Source organism: Pomacea canaliculata, linkage group LG4 (genome assembly GCF_003073045.1).
Source record: "Pomacea canaliculata isolate SZHN2017 linkage group LG4, ASM307304v1, whole genome shotgun sequence".
Taxonomy (NCBI): Eukaryota; Metazoa; Mollusca; class Gastropoda; order Architaenioglossa; family Ampullariidae; genus Pomacea; species Pomacea canaliculata.
In genome coordinates this window covers 26337971-26353883 of record NC_037593.1, presented here as the reverse complement: position 1 = coordinate 26353883, position 15913 = coordinate 26337971, and the positions used below count along the sequence as shown (strand labels likewise).

At 45.7% G+C, this 15913-nt stretch overlaps 1 protein-coding gene across 13 annotated transcripts in view; it reads left to right on the top strand.

Annotated features, from left to right (window-relative positions):
- The window catches only part of LOC112562789 (kinesin-like protein KIF13A), a 153089-nt gene that overhangs the window by 31506 nt on the left and 105670 nt on the right, over window positions 1-15913 (top strand). For all 13 annotated transcript variants that reach the window (XR_003098927.1, XR_003098928.1, XR_003098926.1 and 10 more), the window contains exons 3-5: window positions 12069-12099; window positions 13105-13162; window positions 15430-15522. Coding sequence is in view for 10 of the 13 variants with exons in the window: in XM_025236277.1 (XP_025092062.1) it covers window positions 12069-12099; window positions 13105-13162; window positions 15430-15522 (182 nt within the window). In the remaining 3 variants the exon portion in view is untranslated. The remainder of the gene's footprint in view (window positions 1-12068; window positions 12100-13104; window positions 13163-15429; window positions 15523-15913) is intronic.

Below are 15913 nucleotides of genomic sequence, written 5' to 3'. Positions count from 1 at the left end.
TTACAAATCGAAATGTAATTCAAGTGTTTAGTCTTTAAAGCTCCGATTATACATAATTTGAGGAGTTTGTGTGCAAACATGGCTGGTGTGATTTTTTTTTTCAGTTAAAGTCAGTGACGTCATGTTTGGTTATGATCGCTTCCCATCTCTCCCAGCGCGTGCCGTGGCACGTCATCAACACCGGTTACAACTGTGTAGCCGGTTACTGTTCGTGAATAGCCGAGGAGCTGTGGGCATGAAGGGATTGGATGGGGGTATGGGATAGGATGGGGCAGGGGGAGGATCATTGTAGAGGTCTGTAAGAACTCGAGCCTTTAGTGCGGACGGCAGTCAAGTGGAGTTTGCTTAATTCTGGGCTTCCGATGAGGCTGGTTCGTGAATTTGTTGACGGTTTCTGTTGGCTGAGATAGTTTCAATAATCCAGACACAGGCAAAACACATGCACGCACGGGACAACTGTGTCTGCGAATCTAGGCTCTCTCTAGGCTTCTAGGCTTCTGACATTCCCCAGTGGTCTCGCTCGTTCGCTTCATCCATTTCTACAGTATACAAGTCGAGTTTATCCTTCACTTCTACAATTTTATTTATCGAGCCTGGATATTTGTACTTCAATCATGGTACTAAGCGCTACTTCATCTGGTATCTGTCCATCACTTTGTTCGATTTGATCGCTGGCTTTCTAGGAAGAATTAACGCATTATTTAACAAGTTAACAAACATGGTTACCTGTGCCTGTTAATGGGTCAGTACCTTAATCTGAACTTTGGAAGTAGCCCGATGTGGTTAGAAGCTTCATGTCTCCTGTGAGGGTGTCCGGGAAGACCATCCACCTGCATACCGGTTGGAAACCGGTGAAAGAGGAGACAAAACAACTGTCGCTCCGGCCCAAAGGACAACAACCAACGGCTGTGACTCAAGATGCAAGTAAACATTAGTTTAACATTCCTCACACGGTCCTGCGCCATTAGGAGACTCCGTTGGGGTTGTCCTTTATCTGTTGTGGAGTGGGTTAATCGCCCTCGCCTACTTCTTTACCCCGAGTTAACTCTTTCATTGTGGTCCTCCTTCAGTTAGTCAGACAATGGAACCGGTTGTTGCGGTCAAGCACGGCGGAGCTAGCCGCTGGATCCAGATGTCTTTGTGTAGTACAACATTTCTCCCAGCTCGCCTTTCAGAAAGAGGGTTCTTTGCAGCCTCGGCACGATCTCGTGTTGCCAGTATTGCCGACGAGCTGTAAATTGAATTCGCCGGCAGGAGCGCCGGGAGTCGGCAAACACTACTCATCCACTGACAGCCGAAAGAAGAATGCGCGCCAGATACTCCCCGAAAGCGTGTCCGCAGTTTCCGAACGGTTTGAGCAAGAGTAATTTGCATGATTGGTACGGGATGAAGGTGTTGGTCGCTTGCTTGGTTGGCGTCGTCGATATTGCTGTTGGTGATGGTGGGGAAAAAAAAAAAGTTGCAAAATCTCCGGCGGTCGTTCGATAATGGTGGCGCGAGAAACACGTCATCTCGTGAAATGATGCAGGAGCCGTTGCTGGTCCTGTGTGGACCGGGAGGTGATGGGGAGCCGAGGAAAACGCTCCTCATCCGGGGACCTTGCTGATGAAGCGGAAAAAGTATATTGAGCGGGAGTACTCTCATGATGAACGGGTTGTCCTTTGGTGCGGCTCCCAGGCTGTCCACACTGCCAGCTCTTTTCCACGTCTATCGTTTCCTTTCCACTGTAACCGGAAGGCGCGTTCTCATTCTGAAAGGTCTAGTGGATGCAAAGTTTATTAATGCCTGGGTAAAGCTCAATGCATGTTATGATTGCTTAAAATATGGATAAATATCCCTCCTCTCCTTTCCTTCTGTAAATGCATGCCTACATATGTCACCATACAGAAAAAAATCATAGTTGTGCACAGATAGGCCTGATCAACATATGCTCCTAGCTCTGGATGTACTTGACAACATAAACATATCCATGTACTATCGTGACGTCATTTTTGCTGACCTCTTTCTGTGCACGGCGATGTTTGCAGGCTTGTTTATCTAGGAGGGAGACATCCAGCCAGATTCAGTGAACAATATTTAGTACTGAGTTTTACTATTAACTTTAAAATAATTGTCCCCAAATAGTCTTTTAACACTAGACACACGGTGTTTACTGCATGTTTCTTGCCTCTGCTTCGTTGATGAACGGCGACCTTTGGTCACATGACAACTGTATTTGGTAGCCAGTGTGTTTAATGTATTGCTCCGCCTTTGAAGATCTTTGTTTCTTTTCTCGTGTTATGTTCTTTTGCGAAATTTCGTTTCCAATAAAAAAAAATATCAGATGTAAAGAGGGGTGGGTAAGGTGTCCAGAACTGTAACTTAAAAATATCAGATGCTTCAAGACATTTTCTTTTGGTCTGACATTTCGACATTTACCACTCTCCCCTTCCCACCCCACCTAGAGAAAAGGATCGTTAGAGCACGCTCCTTTCGCTCGCAGCGGAGACAGAGACAAAGTCCGGGACAGGGAGACTGAGAATGGAAGAGAGACAGAGACTGATCATGTTCTTTGAAACAACTCATCAGCTCTCCGCGCCGATGATTTATGGTCCAAGATGAGAAATTATCCAGCAAATGAGGTGATCTCCCTTCAATCCTGCTATCAGCTTGTGCAGGCGGTCAGACTACCTAACAGCACAGAATTCTTGGCTTGAGGCTGATGAGTTGTCTCCCGCTTTTCTGCCCCACTAACTTTTTTAAAATATTTTTTTTTGGTGTATGTGTTTGTGTGTTTATTTTATAGTGTGTGTGTTGAGGGAACCGGATGTTAAAAAGAAATGTGTGCGCGCAGGCGCGGATGGCAATGTTCGTTTTTGTCGTATTTTCGCTAGTTCATGAAAAGAAAGAAGGCTTAAGGGTTTGTGCTATTATTCTCACACTTTTTTCTTTCGTTAAGGTTCATAAGGTACACAGGTTCTGCGTTTCTAAACATTCGAGCTTCCACGTAAAATCACGTAAATGCTTTACGTCGGTCTGATTGGGCTTTCGTTGTGTCATTCTTGATACACCGTTTCTTTGCTTACAAATCATTCTTGTCGGGTGAGGGAGGCCATTCCTCACAATTTGCGTGGTTGTGGAGCCAGGCGACAGCATTGGAGTTTTTTGATTTGGTCTAGTTCTCCGCAAACACACTTCTTCTCTTTTTTGGCTTGTCAAGCTCGGAAAGGCCCATGTCAGATTGATTTAGAGAAGGAAGGACGAAGGAAGAGAACCGACGATGCTGACTAGACGACGTCAGTAGCACTTGGTCGTCAAGATAACCGAAAGTCTCTCCTTAAGAGCTGCAGCTGACTACCTCTTCTTCTTTCTCCTCCTTCTCAGGTTTTTGCGTCTGCTGACCGTAGTCTATCTCCGAAGAGAGAGAGAGAAAAAAAATGGATGTAGGGGTGGGGAGTGGGGAAGGCGATGGAAGGAGGGTTAGTGTTTTTATCGAACGTTTTATCGAGGGCGGATCGATCGAGTTATCGCGACTTCAGTCTGGCTTAGCCTCGCCCAAGCTCCGCCTGCTTTTCCAAAGTGCTTTGCGAATTTGGAAGCCCAAGCACGAGGCACAATTGCATTATGGTCACGTGGTGACCAGAACCATTTGTCCCGGAGCAGCGTCAGAACAGATTTAACACGGGAGCGTTTAAGATGGACCCTGTGTTTTTCCTTTCTCTCTCCCAGACCCTTCTTCGGGAGAGTGGGTGGTCCAAATGAAGTCTTCTTGGGGCAATTTGGACCGGAAGGAGAGGTAGGACAGCGGCGCTGCTGACCACTTGGTAATGGCTTGGTGTGCGGGACAAAGACTAAGTGCAGGACAGTGCGTGCGTGCGTGCGTAGCATTATTTCATTCAGTCTTTTTGGAATCAGTAGTGCTGGTAACAAGGCGGAGGGTTTCTGGGAGAATGAAGCGGAGTGCAGTTAGGGGTCGTGACACGCCCGACTTTCTGGAAACTTGCGGACGATTTTTCGGCGATTTATGGTTTTGGCACCACGCTGCGTATTACGTTTGAGTTGGCACTGGAGGGGGGAGTGGGGGGTCTCTGTGCAACAGGGAGACTCGAGCTTAGTCTGCGGTAGAGTCGTAAACGTGGTCGATGATGTGGACATGGGCTGGGAACTTGGCCTGCAAGTAAGGTCGTAAATCTGGAAGCGGGAAAGCAAAAAAGGTTGGATCGTGATCCGAAATACAGTCGTCTAGTCCTACATCCAGATTTCAGAAGAACAGGGAGTCAATCCACTGTGTATCGGTTATTGGGATGATGATGATGATGATGATGATGATCTCATTGACCGTAGCCTCAGTGTGTGATGTTCAGGACATTAGTGCTACCAGCTTAGCAGACTGCTATCGAACAAGCAGCAAGCTATAAACAGTATCTGTTGGCTTCATGTGCACTCACTCAGTTGCTGGTTCGCTTGCACTCCAGAGGAGAACTAACTTTCTTGCTGCTTTTGGCTGAAGCTGGCAAAGGGTAGAGTATATGGCACTCGACAATAAGTTCCACCAATCTGGTCTTAGAGCGTCACAACATGATGCACACCCACACGACGACGATAATGAAGTGCGAGAACACCTATAAATGGAAGCACTTTTTCCCACAATGAAAGCAATAACAACAGAAGACGCCGAGGAAAGTAATTAGAAACATTATTTTCCCCCTATATCCATCTTGAGTCCAGTGCCCCATCACACTGTGTGTTCTCATCATTCCGTAGCAGTCTCGGCAGACCCGAGGTGTTTCTGCTTCTGTCGTTTCCTTGCTCCACCAACCGTCCGCGGAAATCAGCATCCACACCCACCCCTCTTCTTTTTGTTACCCCTTCTCCCCCTCACTTCTCTTTCCCTCGCCGCTGGCAGTCGGACAAAAAGGCCGTTCGATTGTGCTGTTCGACTTTACCATCTCGACTTTCGCTGTCAGATTCTACCCCCTGGTCTGCACCCCCCCCCCCTCAAACTCCCCTCCAATCATCAGCGTAGCAAAAGAAGGGTTTTTATCTTCACTGTTACTCGAGGGAGTGCAACAGTGATGGGGTGAAGGGAGGGAGTTAGGTCCAGGAAATTCGACCGGGTAGAAGGTTTATTTTGTTTGATGTCTCCCCCCATCAAAGGCGGACTCGAAGCGCTTTTTATAGCACTAAATACATCTACAGTCTACACGTATCATGCACGCAGATATACAAGCACACAGAAACAGTCACAGGCACACAAACATCTTTATAACATTTGTTTTCTTTGATCAGACAATTGGGATGCAGATTTCTTTTTTTTACTCCCGAGTAAAGCTGAGTTCAAGATATTATTTTCTATATTTGAGGAATAAAAACTCCAAAACTCACTCCTGCACATTGCACAGAAAGAGATAGACATTAAACTGGTGATGCATCTCATTAACATAATTATATCCCAGCTCTGCTTCACATCGTAAGTGCATCCATGTTGTCGCCAGTGTTGCTGATCTCATTCTATCCTGGGTGATGGTTGGCGAGTATCTCGAGAATGGACGGTTGGTGTTCACCCTCATTTTGAGCTTTACCTAGTCGTTGGAAAAAGGAAGAAAACTGTTCCTGACTAGACGTTTAAGTGGGAAGATGGAGGCTGGCGAGGGGATGAGGAGAGAAGGAGAGAGACAGAACTGTCTGTTATGAAGAACACGTGATAGCGCTGTGACGTCAGCAGTCTCTTTGAGACACTTCGCTATCTCAGTCTAACAGAAGTTTAATCTCGTCCTGTTTTTTTCCCCTTGCTCTTGTAACCTTTTCTTTATTCGTTGCTTTACTGATGTGATTTCTTCCCGCCATCTGGCGCCATACTGCTCAGACTCGGAAAGGGTCATCACCCCTGCCGGTCCTTTCTCCGTCCGCAGAGTGAGTTCCCTTGTTCGATGCACTGCGCACACTGGGTCTTTTGTTACATATCATCTATGTTTGCATCTAACTTTACGACCACGTTTAGTGCAGTTGCTGGTTCGCTTGCACGGGAAATTCTGGGTTGGGGGACGGGGGCAGTTGATTGCAGACGTTGAATGTTTTGCTTTATCAGCGACTGTCGTCTGCTCCCTCCGCTCGGTCAGAGCTTTGCGAAGGGAACTTGTTTGTCCACCTTGATAGCAGAGGTCGCTTTTTATGACAAGTTGTTTTCGTGACAACCGTTCTTGAATGTGTCATGCAGACGACCAGCTGTGTCCAGATATCTCTAATGGTTTGCTCGTCGGTGAATATTAAGGTAAATAAATGGGTAGGGTGCACCGAGTGCGCTTGTAGTATCTTGTTTAAATGCTGGGTTTCGTAGTATATGTTCCATGGGAGAGCAATGGAAACCTGGCTGAATTTTGTTTATTGTCTACATCCACACAGCATCAGAGCATCAACACAGCATCTTGCATTGGATGGGGTCAGCAGGCGTTTAAATGGCAATTAAGGTCAATGATTAACGGCTGTCTATTCGAATTAATGAGTTATGTTTGATAATTTTCGACAAGACCTTGTATGGATTAAATAAACAAGTGACACTTACAGAGTGTGGGCGGGAAGCTAGCGACCGAGGCATCATGTCTTGACGACTGTCCAGTAGATAGACCAGCAGTACAGCGATAGGGCTCTACTGAGGGAGGTCTAGGTCTCAGTTTGACCTTTTGGTCTACTCCAGGAGGTTGTGGGTCGACATTTGGCCCAGTCAAGTGTAAGGCTAGATTGGACCACCCTGTCCGGGACTGACCACTCTGCCCAGGAAAGATCCGGGCCTTTTGCAGGAAATTGGTGGGTGGTACGGCTGGCCGGCCTGCGGGGGATGCAGACCATACGATGGAAACAATTTGCTGTCTGTGAGCTGGGGCGTGGGCGGCTCGGACTGCCACAGAACATAGTCTCGTGGAGAAATTAAGCAGCTAGGTCTCTCTCTTTCTATCTTTCTAACACACACGTTGTAGAGCTTGCTAAACCGCAAAGAGGCTTTACTGAAATCCTGGATGTTTACTCCAGCCTCTCCACCAACAGTCGCGATTCTTGATGAAGACTGTGGTAAGGCTTCCTAACTCTACCCCGGTTAATTGCTTTGGCCGAGCACTGATTTTTTTTTTTTTGGTGCCATCTCTCTCCCTGTGCGCGTGCGTATGAGCTGGATGCTCGCCCACGGTTTGTGAGGCAGTCTCTGTTTCCATGTGCTTAGGAAATGTATTTATGTGGACTCCCTAGTGTTAAGTCTGCCGATCATACTGTTCGAATCAGTTGAATTAGTTGTGTTTTAATTAGTTGAAATCTTTGGTGCTAAGAATATTTCGCGCGAACGCAGAACATTTCCAACATCTGCCATCACCTTTGACTTTAAACATTGTCCTCCATCAGCCCAGAAGAAATAAATGGTCCAGTGACTGCATAAAGGTAGTTCTTTATACTCCCGCTAATTACATAGCTTATGGAGTCTGGCCCGGTATTTCATCAAATCAACCGCCAGACGAGAAAAACGACCCGCATCGTCAGCCTCCGACTTCAAGAGACCAAAATATACCAGGAAGTTGTGGGTGCACCTCGGGTGCACAGTCTTGTCATTTTCTGTCACGTACACCAGCACCTGAGACCACCGTCTGCTGACATAAGCTAAGGCCGCCAGTAACGGACTGGATTGACCCTCTGTGTCTTTCGCTCTTCTTCCTCCTCCGGTCCAGTGGTAGCCCTTCTGAGACACAGTGGTTGATAACTCTCTATGGCAAATCCACGTTGTTGGCTGGTTGTCTCCCCTGCTGTTCGCTGAATGAAGTAACAATGGTCAGGAAAATTGATGGACACGGGTGGGAAAAGGTGAATTTATAAAGTCATAAAACGGATGGTGTGATGTTTTGCTAGAGCTGAGCAACCGCTGCCATTTGATGTTTTGGGGGAATTCTTAAACGTTAATGAGTTTCATTACCACGCGGTTGTTGCCCTTTTCTAATCCGTTTTGGGAGGCGAAAGTGGGTAAGTGATGTTACTAAGTGAATTTGGGTCTTTCAGCTCGGTCTTCCCACCCTTGTCTTACCTGATCGATATTTATTTATTCAATATTTTTAAGATTGTAGAATGCCCTAACCTCAGATAGTAATTATAGACCACATTTACCGACAGGTTTCGCGTTGGTTTTTTTTTTTATATAATTTGGAGAATTTCATTCGAATTGTTTTCTTTTCATTCTCTGCCTTTAATCAGCGTAGGATTATTTTTCACTATATAATACAAAGGTGAGGGTATGGCTCGTGATACAATGGCTTGATCTCTGACACGCCTGTAATTGAACTGTGGTCACCCCGAGGAACGACTGTTCTTGACAGTCATGTCGAGACTTGTATTAGCAGCCAGTTTGATAACGGTAACACGTCTGGTCGGACTGATACAGTTGTGACCTTCTGTGTGTTTTGTTTGTGTGTGTGTGTGTGAGAGAGAGAGATTGTATTTCATGGTCTCAGTAACATGGCTGCTGAGGTGTGCTCAGAGTCCTCCGTCTTTTATGGACTGCAGCCTGCTGGTGACCATTTCCATCCACAGGCGGATCAGGGTTGGTTATTGCCAGCAGTGATGGCGGACGTATCATTTCCGGGAGAGAGACAGGGTCATTTTGAGAGGCACTTTACTGCCCGCTTCATGGACCCAACGAGACCGCTGAGGCCAACAAAAGGAGTAGGGGGTGGGAGTCGGTGGTGGGGGTGGGGGAGGCAATTTTGTGGCTCCAACGCTGAAGCCAGCTGTTAGTCACAAAAGTCCGTCTGTGCTCTTGACCCCCGGGCATGAGACCGTCCCAGAGGAGCTAGTTGGGCTACCCTCGCCTTTCAGAGCAGCTTTTCAGACCGCAGCAAACACATTTTTTTTGTGGGTGGAGATAAGAAATTGTTGTTCGCCAAGTATGAATATGTACTAACAGCATGTTGGCAGCTGTCCAGTCTCCGTCTTTTCCGGCAAAGAAATAACATTGACAGAGAGAAAACGTAATGATTATATTTATAAATTCAATCTGTAAATAAATATAATTATATGCTGTTTGCATATGATCACAGAGAAAGAACAGCCCGGAAATTTGAGCTCAGGGCTGTCGAGTGTTGCTGAAGCTACTCTGCCCCTCGGCAAGGTGTCGGTGATGCGTGGCTTTCGAACTAGCTGGTGGCACTTCTTCGAGATTACACGAGATATTTCGCGGAAGATGTGGTGGGTCAGCCTAGCGAAGACGGTGCTTGTTTGTTGGCAGGGAACCAGCCGGAAGAATTTTTTTTAAAAGTAATTTTTCTCCTTTCCCATACTTTAAAAAAAATCAGTTTTAACATATTTTTAAACATTTTATTTTAAAGGAGTTGAATAAGCAAGCGCGACAGTGCACGTGCTCTGTGAGCGGATAATTTAATAAGTGAACTGGAAATGGAGGAAAGCGTTAGGTCTCGCGTCAGCCATCTAACGTTCACCTGACGTTGATCAGCGCAGTGCGTGCCCTACGTCCGAGGGCAAAACCAGTCGCGTGCCGCTTTGCACGGTCTTTGTCACAACAGGAGTTTAGATATGACACTCGTTATAGTATCCTACTGTCACGCCAACATTAGATATTTCACGGCGAACTCTTTTAGTTTTTGCTGCGCCTTGTCAGCGTTGATGGAACTTCAAATGCCGGCGACATTACGTAAGAAACACGTCACGACCACGTAATCAGCTCTTACGGGCACCAGCACCTGTCGGCGCCCCTGACGTCACTGTCGCTGCAGCAACATATGCAGCGACTGCACGTGGGTGTTGGCGAGCGCGCGTAGGTCTGGTGCCCGGCGGGCGGTGCGTCAGGCGAGGGGACTGGGTAGGGTGGGGTCGGGGGCTGGCTGGTCGGTCGTCTCGTTGACTCACCGGCACGTGCAAAAGAGAGTGGACGGAAACCAGGCACGCGCAGCCTGACCTGGCCTTGTCGGCACACCACCCGTATTAACACCCGGACTCCTCTCCTCCATCCACCCCCCCCCCTTACCTTAACGCCAGCGCTCTCGTCAGTTAATCGATTGTGGCTCAGGTATCAGCCGAGGTCATGGCACATCTTCCTCGTTATCCAGGCTTCCACCCTCCGTTCTCTTCTCTCGTCGATTGGCGTGCTTGTGTCCGAATAATAATAATATAAAAACGTATAAAAAAAAGTGAGATGTGGAATTTAATCATGTAACCCTGCCTTCTCCCTGGCCTGGGAACATCGATCATAGTGATGCACCCCTTGTGACCACTAGGCATTAGCATGCTGTATTTTCGGCCTGTCGCTTCCAGACTGCGCCTTGCAGGTTAAGACCCTACTACGTGAGAAACACGTCACGACCACGTAATCAGGTCTTACAGGCGCCATCACTTTATGGTCCCAGAAGCTGTAACTAGGGACCAAGCGCTCAATGTAGACTTCGAGGATATTTACTGACATCCGAAGTAAGCGTCTGTTTGCAGTTAGAGGAGCTCGCGCTATTCCTCCATTCCTTAAGTTGTCCCCTAGTCAGTTGAACGACGACTCTTTTTAGGTAATGGTGAATGATTATTAACCCCTCTGTCGAGCTCGTAATGTCAGAATACCTGTACCTATCTTTTTTTTAGAGCAACAATACATTTGAGTAGATTTTTGGGTATATCTTGAGGAGAGTATACTTCGTATATCCCAGCGTTTATTTTACTTCAAACAACTGTGGGGTAAACCAAACGAATCGAGTCGCCGACTAACCTGCCAAGAAGTAAATAAAAACGGTAATTTCACAAAGATAATGCAAATAAACAAGAGGCATCTTTTTTGTGTATGGGACACGCTAAGGAAGATCATTTTAATAGCAGTAAGAAACCTTACAGAAGGAATGCTTGCCAGACGTATAGAAAAGGAAGGAAAGATTGCCAGTTTGCAAGAATGAAAGAAAAAACTTGACAGCAGTACGCAACAGAGGAGGAACCCTTGCCAGCTGTATGCGGAAGGTTAGGAAGGTTTACCAGCTCTATGGCTGACCTTGCAGCTGCTCCACTCTCAGGTCTGTCTGACTTTTTCCGCGAGGAAATGTGCAAGTAGCAGTCACCCCACTGTGATAACACCACAAAACACGCCCTTGAACCATCAGTGATTAATGAGTAACGGTACCCAGACACCCGGCTAACCGCGAACGCCAGTCCAGAGAACTAGTTTCTTGTGCCCTGTGTGTATGTATACAAAGCCAGTCACAGTTTTGAAGAAGCTGTGCTGCGTCGTGCCTTTGTACCTGTGCGGCGCCAGGTACGCTGCAGTAGGTATGCACCTTCGTGGAGGCGAATCACGCTCGCACAGACGAGGGTGCTTGGTCACGTGATCAGGCCGGCTGCCTCGCTAGGTGTGGATTCTCCCTCTAGGGACGAGAGGACTCGCAAAGTAAATATTTGATGGACACCCCGATTTGCTGGCGACCCCTGCATGCTTTTGTTCAGCTCGTCCACACCTGCAGCTTGGTGCTATGACTTGAAAGCATTCTTACCTGCACGCGCTCTCACGCACATGCATACTGGCATGTTACACGCACGCACGTTTGAACGTGTTAACTAATGGGCTGGGTGTGTGTGTGTGTGGACATTTGTGTATTTGTGTGTTCATGCGTGTAAGTAGTGAGACAGCATGCCTGTGTGTGTGTAAGAGAGAGAGGTTTGTTTTTAGTATTAAACTCACGCACTGGGGAGTGAAGTGTCCTAATGCTCTAAAAATATCCTAATTTCCTCACACCCAATTGCTGGGGGAGGGGAACCGCACAGCGAATAGACGACAGTAACTGTCCACCATCAGTGGACTGAATAATCGTCATTGTTTCTTGATGCAAGTGAATTTTGTCACGAGCTCATTAGCGAGCGCCTTGCAGGGCACGGCGAGCAGACATTCATGACTGCGCATGCGCACGGGGACCATGGTCGGTCCCAGTTGAGGGCAGATTGGCAACGCTGCACATTACAATTCACGAAAAGCATAAAAATGATCTGCTTGGAGATGCGTGTAGAGTCGCGTTGGCCCTGTGGCAGGAGCGAGCAGCCTTTGTTAATTTTTTTCTCTTTCTTTTTTTCTGTTGCAGACACGATGGAGGAGGGCGGAAAACTCCTAAGGTATTCTTGTTAGTGGCGTGCGAGGTGGTAGAGGAGGGTGGGGTGTGTGTGTGTCTGAATGCGCGTGCATGCGCGTGAGAGAATGAGTGATGGAGTGAGCGGGTGATTAAGGGAATGAGTGTATTTGCATATATTATAGATGCTGCAGGCCGTTGCGAATCTACGGATTCATTAAGAGGATGACTGAGTCATGGCTGTGTTTTTCCCTCCCATTCTCTCCTTTTCTCACTACCTTCCCTCCCTTATTTTCTGTTCCATCTCTGCTTATCTCTCTCATTCGCTCTGTCTTTCCTCTCGCCTTTTTTCAAATTTTCACTCGTCTTATCTTATATATCTGCGTGTGAGCCCGTATGTTTGTGTGCTTGCACATGCGTCTCTGTATGTGGTCCCCTGCATTTATGTGTGTTCGTTTTCTGTCACTGCAACAATCTGAAGCATTTGCATGCACAAGAGCTCAGACTTTAAAGTTAGAAATTTTCTGTATAAAATAACATTTGGCTAAAACTATATTATAATTATAAAATAATTATAAAACTATATTATAATATATAATTTTAGCAGGTAAAAGGAATGTTTTTGAGGCGAAACTGAGTTAGGTAGTGAGACGCTCATGTATCGCAATGTCTGTGACTCACATGAAGTCATCACTTAGTAAGGAACCACTACTCCTGGGGCCTTAATCATGAAGCGAAGGTAAGTCGTTGTCCCTGACAAATCAAGAGCAAGCTTTCCGACTCATAGAAACACAGTTAAAAAAGTAATGACAAAGATACCTTGGGAGTAAAGTAACATAAAGAAGCATCCGCGGGGTTTGGACAGTTCATCAACTACGGAGACAAGGCGCTCTCCTTGATGTCCCCATTTTGCCCAGCGGGTAATGACTTAAAATCGCTTCATGAGCACGGCCTCAGGCAGTTATCCAAGACTGTTCCTTATCAAGCAAACCTTTTAATATGAATCAGTGATTACTATGACATTGATCAGTGGTCAGTTGATCTCTTGCAGGTGTTTGCCTTTGATCATTGCTTCTGGTCCATGGACGACAATGATCCAAAGTTTGCCAGTAAGTACCGCCTTTACTGTCACAGGAGAACATATCTATGTTATAGTGTCTTACTTAAGTTTACCAGAGGTCTACAGGTTTTTTAATTGTTATTATTATCGTGTTCTTTAAATATCTGCAACAACCGCAGAAACACGTGATTCTAAACAAAAAGTAAATAAGCAATAAACAAGTAAATAAGTAATAAGTAAATACACAGCTAGCAAGCAGCAAGTAAGCAGTAAAATGCAAATAAGCGTCTGGAGAAAGGCTGAAGGGTAGAACAAGAAGACATGTTGAGGATGCGAGCCACAGTTTGTTCTTGTATCTGACCAGCAGGGGCTGGAGGTAGACAAAGGCACCAGAAGATTATTATTTTTTATTTTCTGTTATCCTGCAATGCTGCCAGGGATTCCTCACGCTGTCTGACGTAGTCAGAAGCACGATTAGTTATACTTTTATACGTCACGTTGTCCAACGGACCTCACGCTGTGTCGTGTCGGAGGCCGGTCACGAGGGCGCTGTGAGGCATTCGTGACGCGCTGTGGGACATTCGTCACACTTTCAGACAGCTCGTCACAAAACTTTGATGCTTCCATCACGATGTTGTGAAGATACTGGCCACAGCAGGAAACTAATGACAAATAAAAACAAGAGTTTTGCGTCGTCTACCGGAGGGAGGAGGCCGAACATGTCAGAAGCACGCACACACGTACAAAGACTACACGTATACTCTTCTGATGGACAGACAACCGCCTGTTCATCACAGGGTTGCCAGAATGATCAAAGGGGGATAATAGGAATGTGATGGATTGGACTGTATGCAAGAGGATGGAGCGGAAATATTAGGACATGTAAATGTCAGCATGGCGGTACACCTTCAGGGACCGTAACGAAGGATGAAAGAGGACTGTAAAGAAGAGGACAAGTGAGGGGGTGTAGAGGTGTTTGTAAGAGTTTCTCAGTCGCACAGCCTTGTGGGTTGGGTGTATGTGAGACTTTCTGAGCATGTCCTCTTGACTGTCTGATTGTGTTCCCTTCGTCTTGTGGAGTGCAATTCCCAAAGGGGAATTAATCAGGTGACGGGAAGAGGCGGCGACCGACTAGGAAGGATTAAGTCTGGCAATGTCCTTTTTACCACCCGCCTCCAGTTTACTTCCCTCACTTGTGTGTGTAGGTGGATGGGTGACTTAAATGTTACATGTATCTATTACCGCAGAGAGAAGCGACTTGAAAGCTTCTGAACTTTTTCCTAATTTGTTTAGTTCTTTAAAGGGGACATAATTTGACTCCTGAACTAATGGAGCTTAATCAGATTAGTAAACTTGAGGCAATGCCAGTCAGGTATACCAGTTAGGTATCTGTATTCATACAGGCATTGAAGACACTCTTTTGGTAGAATAAATAAATTTAGAGATGGCAGCAAAATAAAAATTAAATAATATTTCTGCCTTTCTAAAATCCTCCTTGAATAAGGAATAAGCCCACAGATAAGATAGCTTAATGTTTAATATCAAGGTCGCCAGCTGCAATCTCATTTAAACTCTAAGTGCACACACACACACTCTACATGCTCATATAGTGCACAAATATTTACATAAGCATACATCAAACCAGACGCACTAGGAAATAAGACACACACTGAGGTCTGTTTGAAACAGAAAAGACTCTGAATTGCAAGCTTTCTACTTGGAGAGAAAAAAATGTAAATCTGTGGGTGGATGTATTCTTGGCGATTACCTGAGGAAACAGGCGGCGAATTTGCTGCACAGACCCTCCTTGTGTAAAGCTAGCCTCTTTAGGCGCCAAGCTTCTCAGTGTAGCCATGTGATCAGGGTTATTGACCCTCGAGGCATTTTGCTGCTTTTTCGATTAATTTAATCACCTTATCCAGTAACTGATAAAGCCATAGCCCTAAGGGGAAAAAAGTAAAATGAAAATTGTGTTTTAAAATCTAATTTCACTCTGTCATTTTCTTGTTTTATGTCATTTTGCTGCCTTTGAGAGTTTGTAGTTAATCAATCTATTTTTGTTGTTGTAAAATTTCAGACCTTTTGTAAACACACTCTTACACACAGGCGTAGACAGATTAAGTCTGAAATGGGAACATTCCACTTTTGCAAACATGGATGTGTACATGGATGTGTTTAGCAACATGGTTGCATTATCAAAGTATGTATATACATATTCTAACATACAGCAATTGGCAACACAGTTAGAAGCATATCTTGTGATTAAGTGGTCAGAATAATTTCAGAAAGTTTTATCTTTGGTTTCATTTACCACAGGCCAAGAGCACGTATTTCAGTGTGTAGGCAGAGACATTCTGGAGCGGGCTTTTGAAGGCTACAATGGCTGCATATTTGCTTATGGGCAGACAGGTAACTGTGCAGACAAACAGGTATACATGTATGCTACATGCTGAAAGATATCTGTATGGTACTTGAGGCAATGCAGGTATATGCCAGTCAGGTGGCCATGTGATCTGTATTCATACAGGTACCCATATAGAGTATTAGTTGTTTCTAGTACAAGTCATAGTGTAGTAGACAGCTCATGACCATGGTGTATAAGGGTATTTATAGATCAAGCAGCTTACTATTTTTCTTTTTGAACCGTCTAATGTTTAGCAAACAGGAATTGCTTGTCAGTTTATGCATTTTGCTAGCACATGATATTTTGGTCTGTGCATTTCCAACAGATTATCTCGCCACCCATTTTCTTGCCAACCTTTCTTCCTGCCACACTTTGCTGCAAAATTATCTCTAGTTA